The sequence below is a fragment of the Hypomesus transpacificus genome, unplaced genomic scaffold (assembly GCF_021917145.1).
Source record: "Hypomesus transpacificus isolate Combined female unplaced genomic scaffold, fHypTra1 scaffold_201, whole genome shotgun sequence".
Classification (NCBI taxonomy): domain Eukaryota; kingdom Metazoa; phylum Chordata; class Actinopteri; order Osmeriformes; family Osmeridae; genus Hypomesus; species Hypomesus transpacificus.
The window spans coordinates 173,496-194,327 of record NW_025813742.1 but is presented as its reverse complement, the minus strand read 5'-3'; the positions used below and the strand labels follow the sequence as shown (position 1 = coordinate 194,327).

At 46.2% G+C, this 20,832-nt stretch overlaps 2 protein-coding genes across 3 annotated transcripts in view; one reads left to right on the top strand and one right to left on the bottom strand.

The window, feature by feature from the left end:
• The first annotated feature begins 2,534 nt into the window (after positions 1-2,534).
• On the top strand, positions 2,535-11,202 carry gdpd4a (glycerophosphodiester phosphodiesterase domain containing 4a). 2 transcript variants are annotated; one of them, XM_047052138.1, is made up of 16 exons: positions 2,535-2,884; positions 4,244-4,495; positions 4,937-5,040; positions 5,495-5,588; positions 6,152-6,211; positions 6,528-6,626; positions 6,706-6,799; positions 7,199-7,344; positions 7,661-7,743; positions 7,853-8,003; positions 8,374-8,598; positions 8,721-8,878; positions 8,947-9,094; positions 9,290-9,372; positions 9,510-9,589; positions 9,898-11,202. In XM_047052138.1, exons 2-16 carry the CDS (start codon positions 4,316-4,318, stop codon positions 9,996-9,998), a joined length of 1,806 nt encoding a protein of 601 aa, XP_046908094.1. In that variant the 5' UTR covers positions 2,535-2,884; positions 4,244-4,315; the 3' UTR covers positions 9,999-11,202. The 2 variants fall into 2 exon arrangements, with proteins under 2 accessions (XP_046908094.1, XP_046908095.1); XM_047052139.1 differs by lacking the exon at positions 2,535-2,884 and adding an exon at positions 2,910-3,553.
• Positions 11,203-11,419: 217 nt separating this feature from the next.
• The window catches only part of LOC124489729 (unconventional myosin-VIIa-like), a 30,302-nt gene continuing 20,889 nt past the window's right edge, over positions 11,420-20,832 (bottom strand). Inside the window, exons 28-48 of the mRNA XM_047052129.1 lie at positions 20,576-20,695; positions 20,256-20,429; positions 19,542-19,769; positions 18,401-18,571; positions 18,157-18,274; positions 17,850-17,976; positions 17,274-17,443; positions 16,835-17,025; positions 16,582-16,706; positions 16,290-16,447; positions 15,807-15,960; positions 15,355-15,510; positions 15,163-15,268; positions 14,942-15,055; positions 14,626-14,713; positions 14,329-14,435; positions 13,960-14,145; positions 13,380-13,496; positions 13,045-13,128; positions 12,840-12,959; positions 11,420-12,500 (exon numbers count right to left, since the gene is read on the bottom strand). Of these exons, the coding sequence (XP_046908085.1) occupies positions 12,408-12,500; positions 12,840-12,959; positions 13,045-13,128; positions 13,380-13,496; positions 13,960-14,145; positions 14,329-14,435; positions 14,626-14,713; positions 14,942-15,055; positions 15,163-15,268; positions 15,355-15,510; positions 15,807-15,960; positions 16,290-16,447; positions 16,582-16,706; positions 16,835-17,025; positions 17,274-17,443; positions 17,850-17,976; positions 18,157-18,274; positions 18,401-18,571; positions 19,542-19,769; positions 20,256-20,429; positions 20,576-20,695 (2,907 nt within the window). The 3' untranslated portion in view covers positions 11,420-12,407. The remainder of the gene's footprint in view (positions 12,501-12,839; positions 12,960-13,044; positions 13,129-13,379; positions 13,497-13,959; positions 14,146-14,328; positions 14,436-14,625; positions 14,714-14,941; positions 15,056-15,162; positions 15,269-15,354; positions 15,511-15,806; positions 15,961-16,289; positions 16,448-16,581; positions 16,707-16,834; positions 17,026-17,273; positions 17,444-17,849; positions 17,977-18,156; positions 18,275-18,400; positions 18,572-19,541; positions 19,770-20,255; positions 20,430-20,575; positions 20,696-20,832) is intronic.

The window sequence follows — 20,832 nt, the reverse complement described above, 5'->3', positions numbered from 1 at the left end:
TTCCTGTGCTTTGCCCCTGGCCATAAGCAGTAGCCATATGTACAGTAGGTCTACCAGTTAAAGGTTTGGGAAAACGTGTCCAAACCTTTGACTGGTACTTTATACAATCCCACTTGCTGGTGGGCTTAACATTAACAATTGACTCATTCTAAATGGAGTTCATGAGCAAACATGCGTACAGACAGGCCTGTGTATATGTAACCGGTGTGAATCAGTGAAACTCACTCCTCAGGTATGTAACAGGCCATCCGCGTCAACGAATAACTAGATTTTCTTTGGCGTAGCTGGTAGTGGTGGTGCTTGGCAGTCAGAGGTGGCGTGTTCGAGACCAGGCAGGGACGAACAAATGGTCCATAAAGCCTTTAGGACGGAGCAAGACCACGTCTGTTACACCCCCGTTACATATACACACTCACACACACACACCCAAACACACCAACCTGTATTTAATCTCCCCTCTTGGAAAATAATATATTTCTGTATCGTAAACCAGATCTGCTTATGTAAGAGCTTCTACTGTGGAGTTTGTCAATAGGATCTCATGACACACTGTTAAGGAGCTTTGGCCTTAAACAGTAGCTTTTTAGTGCTACAATACTAACCTTTAACCTTTCACAAGCCTTCATCTGACACAGAGTAAGATACATCGAGGGAGAAAGGTTTGAATGATATCAGTGTTTTGTAAACATTTGACGTTGTCTTCATTTAAATTGGATGTTTTAAACCAAATTCTCGTACAAATAGTTAATTTGGAATGTACTAGTATTTTGTAAGCACATACTTATCAGTGTCTAAACAATTAGGCTTCATTGTTTTGTGTTTTGGCTGCAGTGCTGTGTACTGTAAAACTGCCATCAATGGCGCCGTAAATGGCTGCTTGGGTAGGCTCTCCTGCCAAAGTAAATTCCTTGTGCAAACTTTCATGGCGAATAAACACCAATTCTGATTCTGATTTAAATGTTTGTAAGACAGCATCCTTTTCTAGTTCATGATCCCGTCAGTATTCAATCATTTCCGACAGGATTGGTACACAGCAACAAAAAAACAAGTAAGGTCACCTGTGCTAAATACTTTTGGTGTGTACTGTTGAAGATAAAATATTTAGATAACATTAAGGCAATAGGCCTACAAGCTAACCTTATGTGAAGTCACTGCTGTTTGACCCTGAACAACCAACAGCTAGGGACATGTCAGTGGACCGGAGTTTAGTTCCTTGTACGGCGGGCCCGTTTTTGTAAGAGTTCATCGGACAATCAGGACTGCAGTGTCCAAGTCGCCATCCACTTAAAGAAAGCTTTAATCCCTCTTTCATCCAGGCTACACTGTTTGCACATGATCTCCATTTATAATTTGTTAAATAGTGTTCATAATTGAAGTCCACCAGCATCTGTTTACAACAAAGGATCAACGTATTTCACATTGCTCTTCTTACTAATGTATAGGTTCAAAGGAATGCGATTTTAATGCAGTTAGCCTGTGTGTAGTGTGGGCTACTCAGACAGGTTGAAAACGACAGCCTTCTGATCCAGAATATCAGCTGTCCTCAACTGACCAAAGGTTCACATGCCTACAGCTTACAAAAGACAAGTACTAAAACCTTTATGTATCAACATCAGAAGAAATGTTCTCAACATTAAATCATTTTTGAATTTCGGAAATATTACTCTTATTGTTTTAATGAAATAAATGAAAAAATAAAACATAATAATCCCCCCACCTATCATGGACTATTCTGTTTTCAGACCTGTCCAACCTATACATACACGTGTATTGATATTAAATGTATGCTTTAAATGTACATGATGCTGGGGTAGAATGGAAGAAACTTATGCGGGGGATACCATTTCTCATGGCAGGCCTTGTTTTCCATTTGATGTAAATGCAACTCACCCCCTGCTAAACACTGACTAGGAAAGGGTTACATGCAGGAAACTTACTCTGGTTACTCATAGGCCTACTAGTCCCCTCAGTGTACAGTGAGAATCATTTGATGCTGGGATATACAGAACAGACATTACAGTGCGGACAGAGAGGTCTGATCAACACAAGAGGCACCCCCCTATGAAAGCCGTGCATCTGATCGCACAACACCGGATCATATAACACTGGGGATAACTGCCCTGGCTCTTGTGTTCTTTTCTCTCCCTTTGGTATAACTTAGTTTATTTCGCCAAATCTCATCAGAATCTCCATATGGGGTTGAGCTCAAAGTTGTCAACAGGGGCTGATGAGTTTCTTAGACTGATATGTGCCTATATGTAATATAGCCAAAATACACTTCTCAATATTCATATCATGCTTGAGAAAACGTAGGTCCCCATTTGTCCGCAAAAAGTAGGTTATTTACCCTCAGTGCACACAGTATGGGACAATGACGCCTTTTAATTGACGTGAACGCTGCAGCGCTTCTCACAATCATGACCAGCGTAATTGGGTCCTTCATTTTAGAACGTTAGTTATGCCACATTAAATTTGAAAGATATTACAGCAACTAACCTTTCCCTTTACGTAAGACCAAATGGCTTAATAGTAAAAACTTCCGATCCCCCGCCTCCGCGGGAGTTTGCAAGCACGCACTCTCTCTCTACTGTTATTAATTCCCCCGACTCCATGGGGATGCAGCTGTACACGAACTGTACACAGCAAAGCTACTCACATCAGTATTCGACCATTGCAGTTTAACTCAGGCAATCGGAATTCGAACGGGGAATATTAATTTATAAGACACAAACTGTACATTAAATATCCGAGTCTCCATTGGCAACAGGTGTCGGTCTACGTCAACAGACTTTCTTTCAGGACTATCTGCACGACTTGCGTAGACACCGTAAAGACCTGTACGCACTGCGGCTTCCGTGATAACGGCAGAGACTTCTTCGCTAAGGTAATTATAGCCTAGCCTATTTACACTTAAACCGGTAAAGAATTCGTCGTTATCTTGGATTCATTGAACAAGCCTATCTTAAATTTGATACCCTGTGGTCAGTCAGTGTGCTCGCGGATTATGAAAAGCAGCTCGCGCAAAGCAAAAGCTTGGCTCTATAGCCTACAAGTACCTTTCATTCTCTTTGAATATTCCTGTATGGTTATTTCAGCATTTCTGATCAATTCAAACTGCAGCAAGACTGATGTAATTACTAGACTGAAGGATTAATTATGTTTCCTGGATGAAGTCCACAGCTTCTCTGTGGTAGCCTTAACCAAAAGTCCCTGGCTTTTTAACAATCTACATATACGAAAAACAGTGCTTAATAATTTTTTCCCTGCAGAAAAAGATAACATAAAAATTACCAACATGGTAGCTAGTATTTTGCTGATAGATAATCCGCTTTTTTTCTCTAAAGCTAACCGTCATATTTAAAAGATATGTACACTACTCGGATGAATCAGTGTTTACTTTTGGGGGAGGGGAGAAGGTTTCACACATCACTGACTGATGTGTTTACACACCAATGTGATGACAGAAAAAGTTTCGCCATCAGAGAGTTTTTCATCCCAGATTAAACCCAAGTAATTTGTCAGTGTTGGACGTACAACGGAAATGCAGTGTACTGTAAGCAATTTATTCTTATCTCAAGAAGTTATGATACATCGGAGTCAAGGTTAGAACTGGCTGCATCACATTTGTAACTGTCTCTCTCTGTCTCTCTCTGTCTCTCTGTCTCTGTCTGTCTGTCTGTCTGTCTGTCTGTCTGTCTGTCTGTCTGTCTGTCTGTCTCTGTCTCTCTGTCTCTGTCTCTCTCTCTCTCTCTCTCTCTCTCTCTCTCTCTCTCTCTCTCTGTCTCTCTCTGTCTCTGTCTTTGTCTCTCTCTGTCTCTGTCTCTCTGTCTCTCTCTCTCGTTCTCTCTCTGTCTCTCTCTGTCTCTCTCTGTCTCTCTGTCTCTCTCGTCTCTCTCTGTCTCTCTCTGTCTCTCTCTGTCTCTGTCTCTCTCTGTCTCTGTCTCTGTCTCTGTCTCTCTCTCTGTCTCTCTGTCTCTCTCTCTCTCTCTCTCTCTCTCTCTCTCTCTCTCTCTCTCTCTCTCTCTCTCTCTCTCTCTCTCTCTCTCTCTGTCTCTCTGTCTCTCTGTCTCTCTCTCTCTCTGTCTCTCTCTGTCTCTGTCTCTCTCTGTCTCTCTCTGTCTCTCTCTGTCTCTGTCTCTCTCTGTCTCTCTCTGTCTCTGTCTCTCTCTGTCTCTGTCTCTGTCTCTCTGTCTCTCTCTCTCTCTCTGTCCCCACCCCCAAAAAAACCTTCCCTCATCCCCAGTCTCTGCCTGTTCAGCAGGCTCTTGGGGTTATGTTGCTGTATGTTTAAGGTGTGTGTGTATGTGTGTGAGCCATGGCCTCTCCTACCACGCTGTCTAAGCTGAAACTGGGCAGGTTGCGAGTGGTTCGTCAGAAGTTGCTTCAGCGCTACGAGCACCAGCCCCTGGTATCCTGTCTGGCTGGCCTGTATGGTTGCCAATGGAGACGCTACCAGAGGACCCGTGTCCAACCGGGAGACTGCTGCTGCAGCAAGGTCAGAGGTCACGCCAATGGACACACACCTACACACACACACATATGTTGTGTACATCTATCCTTGTGAGGAGTTGGAATTCAGTCCCATTCAAAATCCAGTTTTTCATAACTCCTAACCTTAACTCTAACCTTAACGCAAAAACCTAACTTGAATACTACAAACCGTCTTCTTTGAAACACACAAAATCTCAACACAACATGGATCATGACATAGGCTACCAAAAACACTTGACAAAGAAAGGCTTGTGTCATACCTGTCATAACCAGGCTTCAGAGTCGAATGAGCTGTTTTTCTAGCATTCCTCTCTCTCCTTTAGAGTTCAATGGTCGTTCCCTTTATAAGGAGCTATAAAACACAGCTCTGTGTGTTTTGGATTTGTAAACGCCGGCTCCCCGCCTTCCCAGTTACGTGCTATGTTTGTGTTTGTCGTCTCTGCAGTTGGAGGGTGCTAGTTTAGTCCTCCTCGTGGTGACCTGTTCACTCACCCTGGTGTTTCTGTATTTCTGGAGCGAAGCACAGAATGACTACAATGATTTTGACTGGTAAGTTTGCACACAGACACAAAACACACAAACACACATACTGTATATACACACACTGTACACACTTACACACACACATATACTGTACACATACACAAACTGTACACATAGATATACTGTACACACACACACACACACATCATGTACACAGCACACATACACACTCCCCATTTCTCTGCACAGACGCAAGTTCATGTCTAACCTCTGTGGCCGGGGTTCACACTGTAGGAGTGGTAGTTCCCATTGAAATCCAGTGCTGTTTCTGTTGAGATCATCCTGTCCTTTCCTTCATAAAATTACATCAGCGTCAAGTTATGCTGACGACTGCAGTCTCGGTTTTTACTCCTCGAAGAGCTTCCTTCCTTCTCCTTTTTTCTTCTTCTCCATCCCTCTGTCCTTCATGCACATCCTTACTCCCTCCCTCTCTCCCTCTCTCTCCCTCTCTTCTCTGTAGGTTTAACTTTGGGAACCTGGGCTTCTGGTTTCCCTGGTCTGTGGTGTTACTGGTCATCGCTGCAGCCTTCTTCACCTATGTCGCCGTGCTGCTGGTAAGGAGAAGGCATTAGGAACACGGGGCCCCTCCAAGGGGGGGTCCAGAGGCGCCGACAAACATCCGACATAAATCAATGACGCCCCAGGGTCCCCCTCCCCTAAACACTGGGGCCTTCCGTCCCTAGCTGTGAACATCACAGCATCCTCCACTGACAATGAAGGAGCCAGATAGTCTTTGCTGTGAAGGCAGAAGAAAGAGAGGAAGGTTTTAGTGGAGTTTCCAGAAGGGGCAGTCCATCAGTAAGGTCTTTTACGATGGATGGATGGATAGATTTATTGATATAGTGTCCCTCGGTGTTGTTCTCCATTTTGTCCACTAGATGTCACCCTTACTCATGCTCCTATTGGTATGCAACAGCTGTTTGTCATCACTAATTAGTTGATTCGCTTCTCTCTCTCCCAAGCCAGCAATGTGTCCCGTTGGTGGAGTGTTTTCTTTGGTTCTTTGTGAGTTCATGTCCCTGTTTGTATGTGTGATGTGACCAAGTGTACGTGTGATCTGACCGTGTGTGTGTGATCTGACTGTGTGTGTGTGTGCGCGTGTGTGTGTGACCTGCAGCTGTTGGCGGTGTGTTTGCTTGCAGAGGGGCAGAAGCTCTACCTCCACTGGGGACACAAGGTGAGCACATCACCCTACATCCTTACAGTCCTCTGAAGCTGTTAACAGTCCCCATCGTACCTGATGTTTAAATGAGGAGTGAGTTTTTCCCTTGTCTTCCTTGAGGGTTGAGGTTGGCTGAGAGGCAGTTCTATGGGCGTACATGAAGCCCTCTGTGATATTGCTTGTTAAAAGGGCTATAAAAAATACATTTAGATTTGATTTGACCTCTGTGTACTTCTTTCACCTGCACCCACATCTCACAACCACCCTGTACTTACTGTAAGTCACTCTGGATGAGAGCGTCTGCTAAATGACTAAATGTAAATGTTGACAGATCGGTATCCTGGTATCTTTGGCCTTTTCTATCGTGGCAACAGCCGTCCTCTCAGACCTATGGAGCAAAGAGTGGACCACACTTCTCCTGTCTTTCCAGGCGAGTCCTATCTCTCTCTCCATTTTCCTTTCCTCTCAGAGACCGAATAACTCGTAGTGTTTGTTTGTCGTTTTAAAAGGTGACCGCGCCGTATTTGCATGTGGGCGGAGTCTTGCTGATGACGCTCTTGTCCTGGCCAATAGCCTTGAATTTCTTCCGCATGAACAGGAAAGGTGAGAAAGCGTGACCTTAAGTGGAAACTGATTTGCTCTGCAAACACGACACACACGACATACGGCTCAGTGGCAAAGCTGCTGCCTAAAGGTCAAAAGGTTGCAGATTCAAATCCTCTGGTGTACATTGTTAGCTTTTTGTATGAAAGATCATTACATGTAGTAGTAGTATTATTATTATTAGTAGTAGTATAATGCTATGTAGCTCAGGACTGCACGATACAAACTAAATGAAAGAATTATTAAATAAGTTAATCAGTATTATTACATAAGTTTTATGTAGTGTGAGACGTATGATAAAAGCTATGTATAGTGTTATTATTATTCTTAGTAGTATTAGTAGTATCTTTCATTGTGTTGAAGCGGGGAGTGTGTGACGTGAGGCCTTGTGTGTTCCAGTTGGACGAGGGCTCATGGTGGGGGTGTATGTGTCCGTCCTGGGGGCTCTGTACCTGGTGCCCCTGGGAGTGTTCTCCCCCTGCATCATGGAGGAGGGCAGGCTGGGCCCAGCGCCAGCTCTCATCGGACACAGGGGAGCACCTATGGTGAGAAACAACCAAACCTGGGCCACGACCACTCAAAACAACCATGCGAATGAATGTGGACGAGTGGAGAAGGTGCGTTTGATTCGGTTCACAGCTGACCCCTTTCTCGGGAGTTAGCCCGGAGACGGTTGGCTTGGAATCGCAGTGAGATTTGAACCGAGCGCCGGCTCAAGTATTTGGAAATGTTGACTGACCCAGGTCTAAAGGTGGCTCGTTCACATCACTAGTGCCTAGCACTTCCCTCTCTCTCTGGGATTAACTACCCCGAGGGTAGATTACTGTTAATCCTGAGATAATTGTGTGTGTTGACGCACAGTTTGCTCCAGAGAACACCCTCATGTCATTTGAGAAGGCGCTGGAAGCTGGGGGACAAGGGCTGGAGACTGACGTCACTATCAGGTCGGCCGAATATCTCTCTCCTCCTAAGACAACACCGGTCGCTTAGCAACACTAAAATCGGCGAAAACACCGCTAACCATCTGGCGTTTGTGACCCCCTGTTGCCACAGCTACGACGGCGTGCCGTTCCTGATGCACGACCGGACCCTGAGGAGGACCACCAACGTCCAGGACGTGTTTCCCAACAGGACGGACGCGCTAGCGGCCATGTTTACCTGGGCTGAGCTGGAAGTGCTCAACGCGGGCTCCTGGTTCCTCTTGGTGAGAGAATGTTATTTTTGTTTTTGCGTTTATTTTGACAGCTGTCCTCTCTGCAGTGTCATATAGCCAAGCTCAGAGGAATGTGGTATTGATTCTACTGGCCAAGCGTGTGTTTTTGTAATAAATAACAGGAGGGAGTCAAAGAAAAACATTGACGTCCTGGGTTTTGTACTGACGCCATTATGAAACTTTAGATACAGAACGTATTGATGTGTGTTACATCAGTGTGCTACCACCTTAATTGTGTATCGACTCTGTCAATGCTGTTCAGTTTCTGTCTTCCTTTAACCACATCTCTCTGGTTGTTTCTTTTTGTCTCTCTCTATCTCACTCTTTCTGTCTCTCTGTGTGTCTCTCTCACTCTGTGTAGCATGACCCGTTTGGCACAGCCAGATCTCTGCGTGCTGAGGACCGGGCGTGGGCCCAGAACCAGTCGGTCTGCACCCTCAAGGCCTTCCTGGACCTGGCTGCCCGGAGGAACAAGCTGGTGATCTTTGACCTGTACAGGCCGCCCAGGGGCCACCCCTACAGGGACACCTGGATCTCACGCACCCTGGAGGTCATCCAGAACCAGTCGTCCATCCGCTCCAGTCAGGTAGGGGGCGCTGTGGGACGCGTTTTCCCAGGAACTAGTAATGTAGCGTTTTCTTTAAGTGGTACCCAGGAGATGTCAGATACGAAAGGATCATTTTGAATGATAGTGTGTGTGTGTGTCAGGTGTTGTGGCTGCCTCCAGACCTACGAGCCCTGGTCCAGGAGAGGGACCCTGACCTCCAGCAGACCTCAGGCAGCCTGCTCACCCTGGAGGAGCTGCAGCACAACCACATCGTCAAGCTCAACCTTCACTACAGCTCCATGTCCACCCAACTCATCAGGTGTGTCTGTAGTACGTGTGTGTGAGTCCCTCCAGGGCTGTGTGTGGTCTAACCTGCCCTCTCCACAGTGAGCATGCAGCGGTGAATATCAGCACCAACCTGTATGTGATCAGCCAGCCCTGGCTGTACTCCTTGGCCTGGTGTGCTGGAGCCCACTCCGTCACCACTAACGCCCCTCAGCTGCTCCGCACCCTGCAGAGGCCCCTCTTCCTCATGGTGAGAGCACCGTCATCCATATGTGTCTTTATACGACTTCGCAAACGTATTGGCAGCTTAAATGTATGTTTTGTACTTTTAAGTGTGATATTTTTTTCTTTGCTTGGTGGGTTATAGGGTTAGCCAATATGCTGTCTTTTTATTCCTTAATCCCTCCTCTCTTTATCACTTGTTCTCCCTCTCTCCTCCCCCCAGACTCCTGATGAGTACAGTTTAATGTGGATCCTCACAGATCTGGTCTCCTTCCTCTTCATCTTCCTCATCTCCATTTTCCACTGGTGAGACACTGGGGCTGGGATTCATCAGGAAGCTAAATTACAACACTTTATTTAATAATTAAAATTTTTTAAAATAAAATGCTGGGAGGGGGGGGGGGGGGTTAACGTGGAGGTAACTGTTGTTGTGCTACTGCCAGGTGGAGAGAGCGGGACCTGGCGTTCTGCTCCGCCAGTGACACGACCCTGGACAGCGGCACCTACAGCAAGTTCCCAACAGGTCAGCTATGTACGCCGTGTCGCACTGTGTCCCCGCAAGAAAAACAACTTTATTTGACAGCGCGCTTTTCTCCAAAGCGACGTTATAGAAAGAGGATTTCGAGCTTGCAACCTCTGGATTCAAGGTGTAATTCTCTGCCACCTAACGATAACCACTCCTCCAGTTTGGTTGGATTTGCTTCATTAATCCCAAGGCAGTTAAATATGAGGCAGTTGAGACATTTTTTTAGTTCAACACCTTATCAATACATGTACAGATTTGTAAGATGACGTGCTGGCTAACCCCTAAACCTCTGGTTTTCTGGGCAGAACTGAGTGACGTCTGGTCCATCTCCAGCGTCACCATCCTGGGAGACGCTCGCAGTCCATTGGTCACCGCCCCAAACCTGGCAACCGTGTCTGAACACTGACAACCCCCTCTGTGAGATGTTATCGCTCCGCACACGTTTCATTTAGACCAGGTGATATACCTATCTGTAGGTTTTCGCTCCAACACCAGTCTAGCACACTTGACTCTGATCAGCTGGTCAATCAAGTAACTAGTGTTGAATCAAAAACCGACAGGCAGGTAGCTCTCTAGGAACAGGGTTGGAGACTCCTGATCTGGAATTTTTTTGCGACACAAAGCAAATACTATACAGGATAGTAAGAATCAGGTTTGAGCGACTAAATGACACTTTAAGGGGCGGTTCTCTGAGCTGCTCACTGCATTCCCGATGCGGCACTTCTTGGATATCAGAATATATCATTTAATCTCTTAATGTAGTAGAAGGTTTCTGTTGTGAAGGAAGAAAAAAAGTTACCTTTTTGATTAATTTTAAATGTCTGTGTTTGTTAATGGCTTTTAAAGTCTTAATTTAAATGCATTGCTATAGTGTAATCAGTATTTTGTAACTTTTTCAAACATTTCAGTGTGTGTGTGAGGCATTCTACCTAGTTTCAGCAGTTTGAATGTAAAAGTATGCTTGCCGTAATAACCTTAAGACAAAGCACTTAATCTCAGTAAATTTGAAAGCACAATTGCGAAGCATCTCTTTGTAAATCCTTCTGGTAAGGATGAGATAACAAAATCAAACTAATGAGAAATATATTTTTTTGTTGTACAAATTTAAGTGAATTCTATCCGAAATAGCATTTGTGTTAAATGGTTGGAAGTGATTGTCCAGTCAATGTAAATCCCAATGAAGGCTCAGGTTCCCCCTATGTCCAGTCAATGTAAATCCCAATGAAGGCTCAGGTTTCCCCTATACCTAACAAAAAGGGCGGGAAAACGTGAGGGAAAACAAAAACGGGTTTGCAAAAAAATATTTGCATTAGCACAAAAAACAAATGTAATGTTAGCATTTTGTGCTAATGCTAACATTTTGGGGCGAAGCCCTTTTTGTTTTCCCTCACGTTTTCCCGCCCTTTTTGTTAGTATAGGGGGAAAAACACCAAGTGTGTTCTTGTTATATGCCACTACAAAAATGTAGTTTGTGTTTTGCCAAAGATGACTATATAAAAAAAACTGTACTCTGAATAGCAATACACAACTAACTGTGGTACCTTTCCGCTACATTGCTGTGGCAACATTTGACAGTCATGTAAAATGTGTTTTGGTATTACTTTTCATTCTAAAACATGCAAATAAAAATGTTAATCATACTTAACCCCTGTGAAAGGCACTCATTTTTTGAGTTATTTTCCTTCTAACCCTAACCCTTTTTCCCCCCTATACTAACAAAAAGGGCTTTGCCCTTCAATATTAGCATTAGCAACATTAGCATTTCAATTAACATTAGCCAAAATATTTTTTTACCCTTTATTAATACCAAATTGTTACCAACATTTACAAAACATTGAATGTGGCATTACCTAAACATAATCTATGCCACATCCAAAGAGATGCTAGGATTACATACACAGATCATTCAGAACACTCATGTGCTATAGCCTGGGTGGTCATATTTACATAATAAACATGGTTTAATGATTGGTTCTTCAATACTTGTTCCATCAATGGATGACTGACTAGAATTCGGCTAACCACAGTTTGCAAAATTACAACAATCTACAGTAATTGACTCCATTCTTCCTAACACAGATTGAGGATGCATAGATGTTTTAGGTGTCTAATCTGAAGATGTGATCTGTGTGCATACATTAAAAACAGTGAAGGAAAAGTCAGGTGCTATGGAAAGTGAGGTATAGACCCACAAACTATTTCAGACAAACCTTTGGATCTATGTGTATTTTTTTTTTTTTATTGCCATGCCGATACTACAAACAGACGGTTACACTTTCAGCCAAAGAACAGTCTTCGTGAAACGCAACATACTTAAACATTTACAATACTGTAAAATATTAATGGAAGTAACCTGAAAGGTGCTATATACTTTTAAAATGTTTTTCCAATTTGCATAACTCGGTTCTACAGGAATTTACCCCCAACACCTGATTAGTTGCCATATTACAAATCGTAATTTAGTGCATTGAGTATGGGTAGTTCAAGAGAAGGCAATCTGTGAATTTAAGACAGGCATGACTTGGCATTAATGTCATGTTCAAGATGTCAATCCAATTAAAAGTCTTCATTATTCTCTTCAAGTTAGACTCCTAACCTAACCATTTAACCCTGCTAGAATCATTTTACACACATTGATAACAGTACTTCAAGGAAGGCTCTAGTAAACTAAACATCTCAAAAGTAGTTCAAGGAGAGCTGATTTAGCTCTTCAGGGGACACTCCCTTCAGTCAAGCTGTGTGTTTGTGTGGGTGCTGTGATTTGAGCCATCAAGGGCTACTTTCAGACAAGGGAATGGATACGTGATTGTTTACATTACTTGATGCTGCCACGGGTACCGCGTTGTTTGGTCATAGTTGTTAGCATTTGACTGATATAGGACGTAAGAAGGTCATCCATCTTGTATCCCTGGGTGAAACACAAATAAAACACATTTAAGATCACATTTCAGTCCGTTAATTCATCCTTTTAACGTACCTTCTACACAAGGGAGAAATCTTTAGGTGGAAAATTAATTGCGACAACATTTCTGATGATGGATCTTCTAATGGACATATGGACGTACTGTTTTTATGCCACTTTCATTTAGCAGATGCTTCTATCGAAAGTGACACACAAATTAGTACAGCCAGATAATCAACCAATCATGAGCACCGTTCTCTCAGCCTGGCGTGAGGTTACCACGGTAAAGGCGAGATGAAACTGTGGCAGATCAAGTGTCTCCTAATTCCCAGTGGTTCGTCTCACCAGGGAGGTTTCGCAGAGCAGCTTGCTGCCGCGGACTAGGTTGCCGATGGTGATGTGGAAGTAGGTGTTGCCACTGCTCCAGTTGGAGATCTTGGTGAAGGAGTGAGTCGTCAAGATGTCCTGGAAAGGGATGGAGGGGTGAATGAACACAGCTGACACACACACACACACACACACATACAGACTCACAGTAGCAGGCACCCACCTTAGACCTGGGGTCAATCAGACTGACCCCATGTTTGTTGATCGCTATCAACAGAATCTCAGGGTAGTTGGGGTCTGTGGTTTGCTGTTGGACAAAATAAAACACATTTTGTGAAAATACTTATCCAATAGCTGGTTTCTCATATGTACTGATTGTTAATCTCATTGAAGGAGATGGGAATCGAAGAAATGTATAATAAACAGTGTTATTGTTACTCATTAAACCAGAAATGTGATGAAAGCTGCATGGAATCATGATTTTTTTACTATGAATGTTTCCTAAAACTGCTACGGTACGTGTGTGCACAGGAAAACCGGTTTAAACCGGTTAGTCACCTTGACTTCAAAGAAGGCAGATCCGAAAGTCTGCCACCGGAAGACCATCTTCAGGAAGGAGAGCTTGGCCTCCTCACGTGTCTTCCCTGACTGCTTGTTAAAAAACGCCACTATGGACTGTGAAGACAACAAGGACAAAGTCAACATCGTTTCCACACGTTGACAAGGTTACAACAGACACTCGAGGGATCGTAAACCGATATTTCACATCATGTATATTTTTTCTAAATATTTTTGCCCTGGAGAAAGTCAATCCTTTGCATGACTGAACACATTTTTTTTTAAGTTCCTACAAACACACCTGTAAATGTATATCTCCACCAACAAGCTGAATAATAAAAAACGATCTTGCCCCAACACTGACTCAGCATCTCGGATGCAGTGTCTAATCCGGAGTCAGATGGCTGAGCGGTGAGGGAGTCGGACTAGTAATCAGAAGGTTGCCGGATCGATTCCCCGCCAAGCCAAATGACGTTGTGTCCTTGGGCAAGACACTTCACTCTACTTGCCTCAGGGGGAATGTCCCTTTACTTACTGTAAGTCGCTCTGGATAAGAGCGTCTGCTAAATGTAACCCTCACCCTTTTCCAGTCGTCGGGCGACAGGTGTCTTATCTGGTCCTGAGGGACGAGCTCCTTCAGCATCTTGGGGATGTTTGGGAACTGAGACTTGTCCTCCTCGAACTTCACCCTGTAGATCAGAGCAGCCATCTGGAACACCTCCTCACGAGTGCACCTGTGGTAACCACGGAGATGCTTTGGCAGCTCCTGGAAGGATAGGGAAATGATTGTGATTTATTATTTTTCGTATCTTAATTCTTTTGATTCCATCTCATTTATCCCCTTGTGATTCCTGTGACGTACGAATAACTTAGGAGTGGATTTAGAAAATGGAGTTATATTGTTTGATGCGCACAAACATGCTATTATTGATGAAAAGGAGTCCCTCACTTGGTAATAGTGGAAGATGCTGTCAGCCATGGAGTCCTTTCCTGGGACGGTATTGGTCCATAACTTCTTCATGAAGAACACCTGATAGGTCAACGAAGGCACTACACCTGTGCACAGAAAACACAAAGATGACAGCATTGTAGTTAGAGTAATGAATTCATTTAGCAGGCACTTCTACCCAAAATTATGCACAGGGCGGAATCTAAACTCCTATTTCAACTACCTCAAGCTACCCAAGCTCAACAGCCAAAAAAACTTCTGAAAAGAAAAATGTGGGAGAGGAATGTCAACACTGACCATCCTTTGCAGGTTTGGCTTTTTTGATCCAGTCAGTCAAATGCCTCACGAAGTCGAAGAAGAAATCCCCATCTGGGACACTGATGACCTGTGAACGCAGCCAGAGAGACAGACAAGGAAGTGAGAGCCAGTGACGGCAAGTCAGTAAGCTGGCCTGGACACATTTCAACACTGCTGCACACAAATCTTATAACCACAGGAGGACAAGATCAATCAGGACTGTTTTTTATGAATCTCATACTCAATGTTATGTCTTACACTATCGTGTTGTTATGCTATCATCTGTTAGGCTGTGTCATGATCGGCTTGACGATACCTTGTCCGTGATCTTGACAAACAGGCTGAAGCCTTCGGGAGACTTGAGGAGAAGCCGACCAGAGATGTTGAGACAGAAGTCTTTGGCTTTGGTGCTGGACTCCACTTCAAACGCCTGCGGAGGAAGATGAACAACATTGCCGAACCTTACGATGACACAAAAGTCGTTTAAAGGTTATGAAAATGTCAGCGATGTCGCCGCTTAGGTCGGCCATGTCCCACCTCGTCCGTGTCGTCGGGGAAGTAGACTTTGTGGAAGATCTGTGTGGTCTTATGCTGGATGGCTTCCACCTCCACCAGGTGGGGAGGGTACTTCCTGGATCCGTTACTGTCAGGCACAGGAAATGAGGCACGGGCATCAGATGACTGTGTGTGTGTGGTGGGGGAGGAGAGTTGTGTGTGTGTGTGTGTTACCGTAAGGCTTTCTGTAGTCTCTGCATGCAGTCAGGAGCAAGAGGGTTGTGCTTCTTAGACTGGAGAAACTTCTGGACATGAGGGAGCAGCACGTTGCTGGGAGGAAACAGACCTGTACACAACCACAGGAGCTCCCAGCCCTTGTCCTCACTAAACCTACACACACACATTTAAATCGATTCAGAGCACTTGGGATGCCTACTGATTGATAACCCTAATTTGTGAACATTTTACTGGCAATATAATGGATTAGTTGTCACTGCAACAGTGTTTCGATCGTCCACACAGTAACATGAATAAGACCCCCTGATGGATTGAGTCAGGGAAATGTCACCAAAACGCTGAGATAAATGTCAACATCCTCATTAAACCCAAACAGCTGTCACGATTGTGTCGTGTTGTCGGTGCTGTTTTGGTTACATGCCTGCAATTAAGTGTGTGTGTTGACCTACTTGATGTGGTTCTCTGTGAGCTGCTTCAGGATCTGACAGAAGATCTCATCCTTCAGCGGCTCGGCCTTCAGCGCCCCCTCGAAGATCTGGTCGGTCAGCTCGTTGACCGAGCGGGCTCTCTTGGAGGGGTAGTCACCCATGTACCTCATGAGAGGTGGGGGAGGAGGGGGTCAAGGACAACCAACAACAGAACACCAAACATCCTTGACGCGCCGAATCAGACCGCACCAAGCTAACACACCACACCAAGCTCACACACCTCACCAAGCTAACACACCACACCAAGCTACCACACCTCACCAAGCTAACACACCACACCAAGCTCACACACCTCACCAAGCTAACACACCACACCAAGCTAACACACCACACCCAGCTAACACACCACAGAGAAAACATCACATTAAACCCCCCTTCCCCCCACAGCAGCCTCCCCCCACAGCAGCCTCCCCCCACAGTCCAGTCCAGCAGGGTTCAGGATATCGATGAAGGCCAGGCAGCCTTCCTGGGAGAGCTCGTCGTGAGCGACGACCTTCTTCAGCAGGGGCTGTTTGAGGGGCTCGCGGGTGCAGCACCACAGACGCTCCTTCCCCCTGCTCTTAGAGATCATCACCCTGCTGAGAGTAGACTTAGGAGGGGGTCTGGGGGGGGGGGGAGGAGTGAGGAAGTGAGGAAGCAGGAAGAGAAGGAGTTTACAACCTCTATGGAAAACCAATCTTATTTTCTGAATGAAGTTTAAGGAAACGAGAGGAGCTGGGTGAAGATACGTCGGTACCTGAAGTGGTCGTAGGAGAACTCCTCTAAGGTGTAAGGTTTGATCTTGTCCTCACTCTCTGCCAGAGCCAGCTGAGACAGACTGATGGACTCCTTCCTCTGGTCTGGAGTCATGGTAACCAGGGCCTGAGAGAGGGGGAGGGAGGGAGCGATGAGGGGTTAGTGGAACAGAAGAGAGAGGAAGACTTCCAAGTTTTCCCTCTAACACATCATTCTCAGAAAGCAGAAGCCCGCTGCGGCCTGGCGCCCCTCACCACGATGTCGTACTGTGGCCTGGTGATGGTGGGCAGGATGTAAACACACTCAGCGGGGAAGTCTCCTCTGCGCTTGGTCCTGTCGTTGACCCCGTGGGCCCAGCCGGAGGTCATCACGTGCTCCCCCGAGTGCTGGTCCAGCACGATCAGATCCCCCTTGGAGAACCCCAGGAACGTTGGGTCCTCCCCAGCTACGGTGGAGAAGGAAAACGACAACAGACGTTTAAGGGAGATTGTTTCGGTTCGAGATGCTCTCAGTGTTATTGATTCGGTTGAGATGCTCTCTGTGTGACAGAGAGCTCTCTGTGTAAACAGCTCCTGATTTGCAGTCGTGCTGAATAACACTTAAAACACAAACAAAAATTCCATTGTTGTCTTAAGAAGTATTTCATGATGTTGAGTTATTTTTCGAAACCGTCATGCTTGGTGGTTGTCTTACCGGGGTTGGTGCAGTCGATCAGAGCCACCACGAACTTTGACCTCTTCCTGAGGCCTTCCAGAAAGGTCACCACCAGGTCACGGATGTCCTCTGCGTTGTTGGAGGTGAACGTGTACTCATCTCCTTTGATGGTGGCCAGCGTGAAACTCTGGCCCTGAAGTTTACCTCCTCTGTAGGAGAACAAATATTAATATATTTTTTAAATATTTAGTCATTTAGCAGACACTCTTATCCAGAGCGACTTACAGTAAGTACAGGGACTGGGCCCTACAAGGACACAAAGTCATTTTGCGCAGCTGGGAATTGAACTGGCAACCTTCTGATTCCCAGCCCGATTCCCTAACCGCTCTGCTGCCTAACTCCCTCCTGACTTATATATATATATTTTATTTAATTACCCTAACCCTATATATTAAAAAAGAGAATACATTACTTCCAAAAAAGGATTCAGGATTTATAATAGTAAACACTACAACAACGTTAGAAATATGACTTAAGCATGAGTATATGAGCAACAACATCTAAGCTAGCTCTTCCTGTGGCATCAACACAGATGAGGTGATGCGTTTGGTGTACCTGCTGCTAGACACCGCAGTGATCTCTGGGAAAGAGAGTTCCAGAAGGACCTGTTCCTGCTCATCCACAAAGTAAACTCCGGTCCAGTTCACGGCCACGATGACGTCGTTCTTCGGTAGACTGGGCCCTGGGGGAAAAGAGAAGAAAGCAAGAGTCATACTTGACAAAACTTGACATTAAAAGACACGCAACAAATACCTGCGGCACAGGAACTGCTACGCACTGAAATAAATCCCTCTGTTAAGTTTTCTGTACCAGCTTTGTGTTTTCCCACACAATCAAACTGCAAGCGTCTTAAAAGCTCTACCTGAGAATTTGAAGGCCTCGTAGAAGCGGGAAAAGAGCAGAGGCCACTTGAAGCGAGCAAAGTCCACCACATCCTCCTTCACTTTCTGACGGCCCAGCCTCTTCTGGGTGTGAACTCCCTGAAGAGGAGAGAGGTCAGACACAAGGCCAGACACACGACCTCACTTAATACAGAAATCACGCTTTTGAAATTCATCTGGTTCGATTGCATCCATCGAATCAAATCCTTCGGCGTGGACCGGTACCTTCTTGTGGGCGGCGATGACGAGCTGAGCCCACTTGTCTGCGGTCTTGGCGGAGGTGACCTCGCGGTCGGGGATGTAGGAAGGGACGAGGCTGAGGACGCGGTCCAGAAGGATCTCCGAGCCGTAGTCGATGTAGTACTGCCGAGAGGCCAGCTCTGCTAGGTCCTCCTCCTGGAGGTGGGAGAGAGAGGAAGGAAAGAGGAGAGAGAGAGGAGGGGGGAAAGAGAAGGAGAGACAGGAGGAGGAGGAGGAGGAGGGAAAGAGAAGGAGAGAGAGGAGGAGGGAAAGAGAAGGAGAGAGAGAGGAGGAGGGATGGAGAGAAGGAGAGAGAGGAAGGAAAGAGGAGAGAGAGAGGAGGAGGGAAAGAGAAGGAGAGACAGGAGGAGGAGGAGGAGGAGGGAAAGAGAGAGGAGGGAAAGAGAAGGAGAGACAGGAGGAGGAGGAGGAGGAGGGAAAGAGAAGGAGAGACAGGAGGAGGAGGAGGAGGAGGAGGGAAAGAGAAGGAGAGACAGGAGGAGGAGGAGGAGGGAAAGAGAAGGAGAGACAGGAGGAGGAGGAGGGAAAGAGAAGGAGAGACAGGAGGAGGAGGAGGAGGAGGGAAAGAGAAGGAGAGACAGGAGGAGGAGGAGGAGGAGGGAAAGAGAAGGAGAGACAGGAGGAGGAGGAGGAGGAGGGAAAGAGAAGGAGAGAGAGAGGAGGGAAAGAGAAGGAGAGAGAGAGGAGGAGGGATGGAGAGAAGGAGAGAGAGGAAGGAAAGAGGAGAGAGAGAGGAGGAGGGAAAGAGAAGGAGAGACAGGAGGAGGAGGAGGGAAAGAGAAGGAGAGAGAGGAGGAGGAGGAGGGAAAGAGAAGGAGAGAGAGGAAGGAAAGAGGAGAGAGAGAGGAGGAGGGAAAGAGAAGGAGAGAGAGAGGAGGGAAAGAGAGGAGAGAGAGGGGAGGAGAAGGGAAAGAGAGAATGAGAGAGAACAGCAGGGAAAGAAGGAGAGAGAGGAAGAGTGAAAGAGAAGAAGAGAGACGAAGAAGAAGGAAAGAGAGGAGGAGAAAGGCATGGAAACAGAGAGAGAGAGACCAACAAAGATAAGATGGACGGACCAAAACAACCCCTTTTGAACCTTTGACCCTGGCCCCTCCCATCCACTCACCCTCTCACAGCGATACTCCCCGAACTTGACCCCTCGGACGGTCTGCTGGTAGATGAGGTTGGTTGCCACGGCATCCTGACTGGGGTCGTGCCAGGGCGTGAAGATCTCCTTCCTGAAGAACAGGCGCCAGGGGGCGTTCCTCTCCTGGGCACCCTGCTCCTTGGCGTACTGCTCACACTGGGACACGGCGTCCATCACGTGGTCACTGCCACTGCCCAGAGACGACACCTGAGAGACCGAGAGAGAGAGAGAGAGAGAGAGAGAGAGAGAGAGAGAGATACAGAGAGAGAGAGATACAGAGAGAGAGAGATACAGAGAGAGAGAGATACAGAGAGAGAGAGATACAGAGAGAGAGAGAGAGAACGAGAGAGAGAGACAGAGACAGAGAGAGACAAAGACAGAGACAGAGAGAGACAGAGAGAGACAGAGAGAGAGAGAGAGAGAGAGAGAGAGAGAGAGAGAGAGAGAGAGAGAGAGAGAGAGAGAGATACAGAGAGAGAGAGATACAGAGAGAGAGAGATACAGAGAGAGAGAGAGAGAGAGAGAGAGAGAGAGAGAGAGAGAGAGAGAGAGAGGAAATTAGAGAAGATGAGAAAGAAAAAAGAGAAATGGAGAAGAGAACAAAGTCTCCATCAGTGGTGTTTAAAGCCTTCCCCAGGTGTCCCTGTCATCCCTGTCCATGGTGACAGTGTGTGTGTGTGTGTGTGTCAGTACCTTGTCAAACAGAGCGATGTAGAGGGAGAAGCCAAAGCGGTCCCTGAGGTTGATCTTGTCGGCTAGGGCGTTGCACAGCTCGCTGGCCGTGGTGGCAGAGTCGGTCAGCAGGGTCTTGGTGGTGCCGTCCATGAAGGTGACCGGCAACATGATGGGCTTCTTAGACTTGGTGGCCTGAGAGGAGGACGAGGAGGGAGGAAGAGGAGGTGGAGAAACAACAGCAACATTCGGACCCGAGTCAATCTTCTACATTCAAACGTCTTTAAGTGTTGTGTGAATCAGATCCAGTGGTCTGTGTGTGGGGGTCCTGTGGTGTGCACCTGCAGCTCCAGCCAGGAGGGAGGCTGAGCCCTGGTCCGGTTCACAAACGTCCTCCTCAGTCTCTCCTCGCAGTACGGAGCGTAGCCAGGGGGGCCTCCGATCATGAATGTCCGCAAGTACTGATGGAGTGGAGGGGAGGGGAGGGAGGGAGGGAGAGACAGAGGGAGAGGAAACAGAAAGAGAGAGAAGCGTGAGAGAGGAGAAGACAAACAAGAAATATTGTGCTCTGTTGAAAAACAGTCTTGGTGAGAGCGGG

Bases quoted from the DNA above. Each gene is read 5' to 3' on its own strand.
- gdpd4a (XM_047052138.1), top strand. From the start codon at position 4,316: ATGGCCTCTCCTACCACGCTGTCTAAGCTGAAACTGGGCAGGTTGCGA. The intron at 8,004-8,373 runs GTGAGAGAATGT...CACTCTGTGTAG, and splicing joins CGGGCTCCTGGTTCCTCTTG to CATGACCCGTTTGGCACAGC. The intron at 9,590-9,897 runs GTCAGCTATGTA...TTTTCTGGGCAG, and splicing joins CTACAGCAAGTTCCCAACAG to AACTGAGTGACGTCTGGTCC.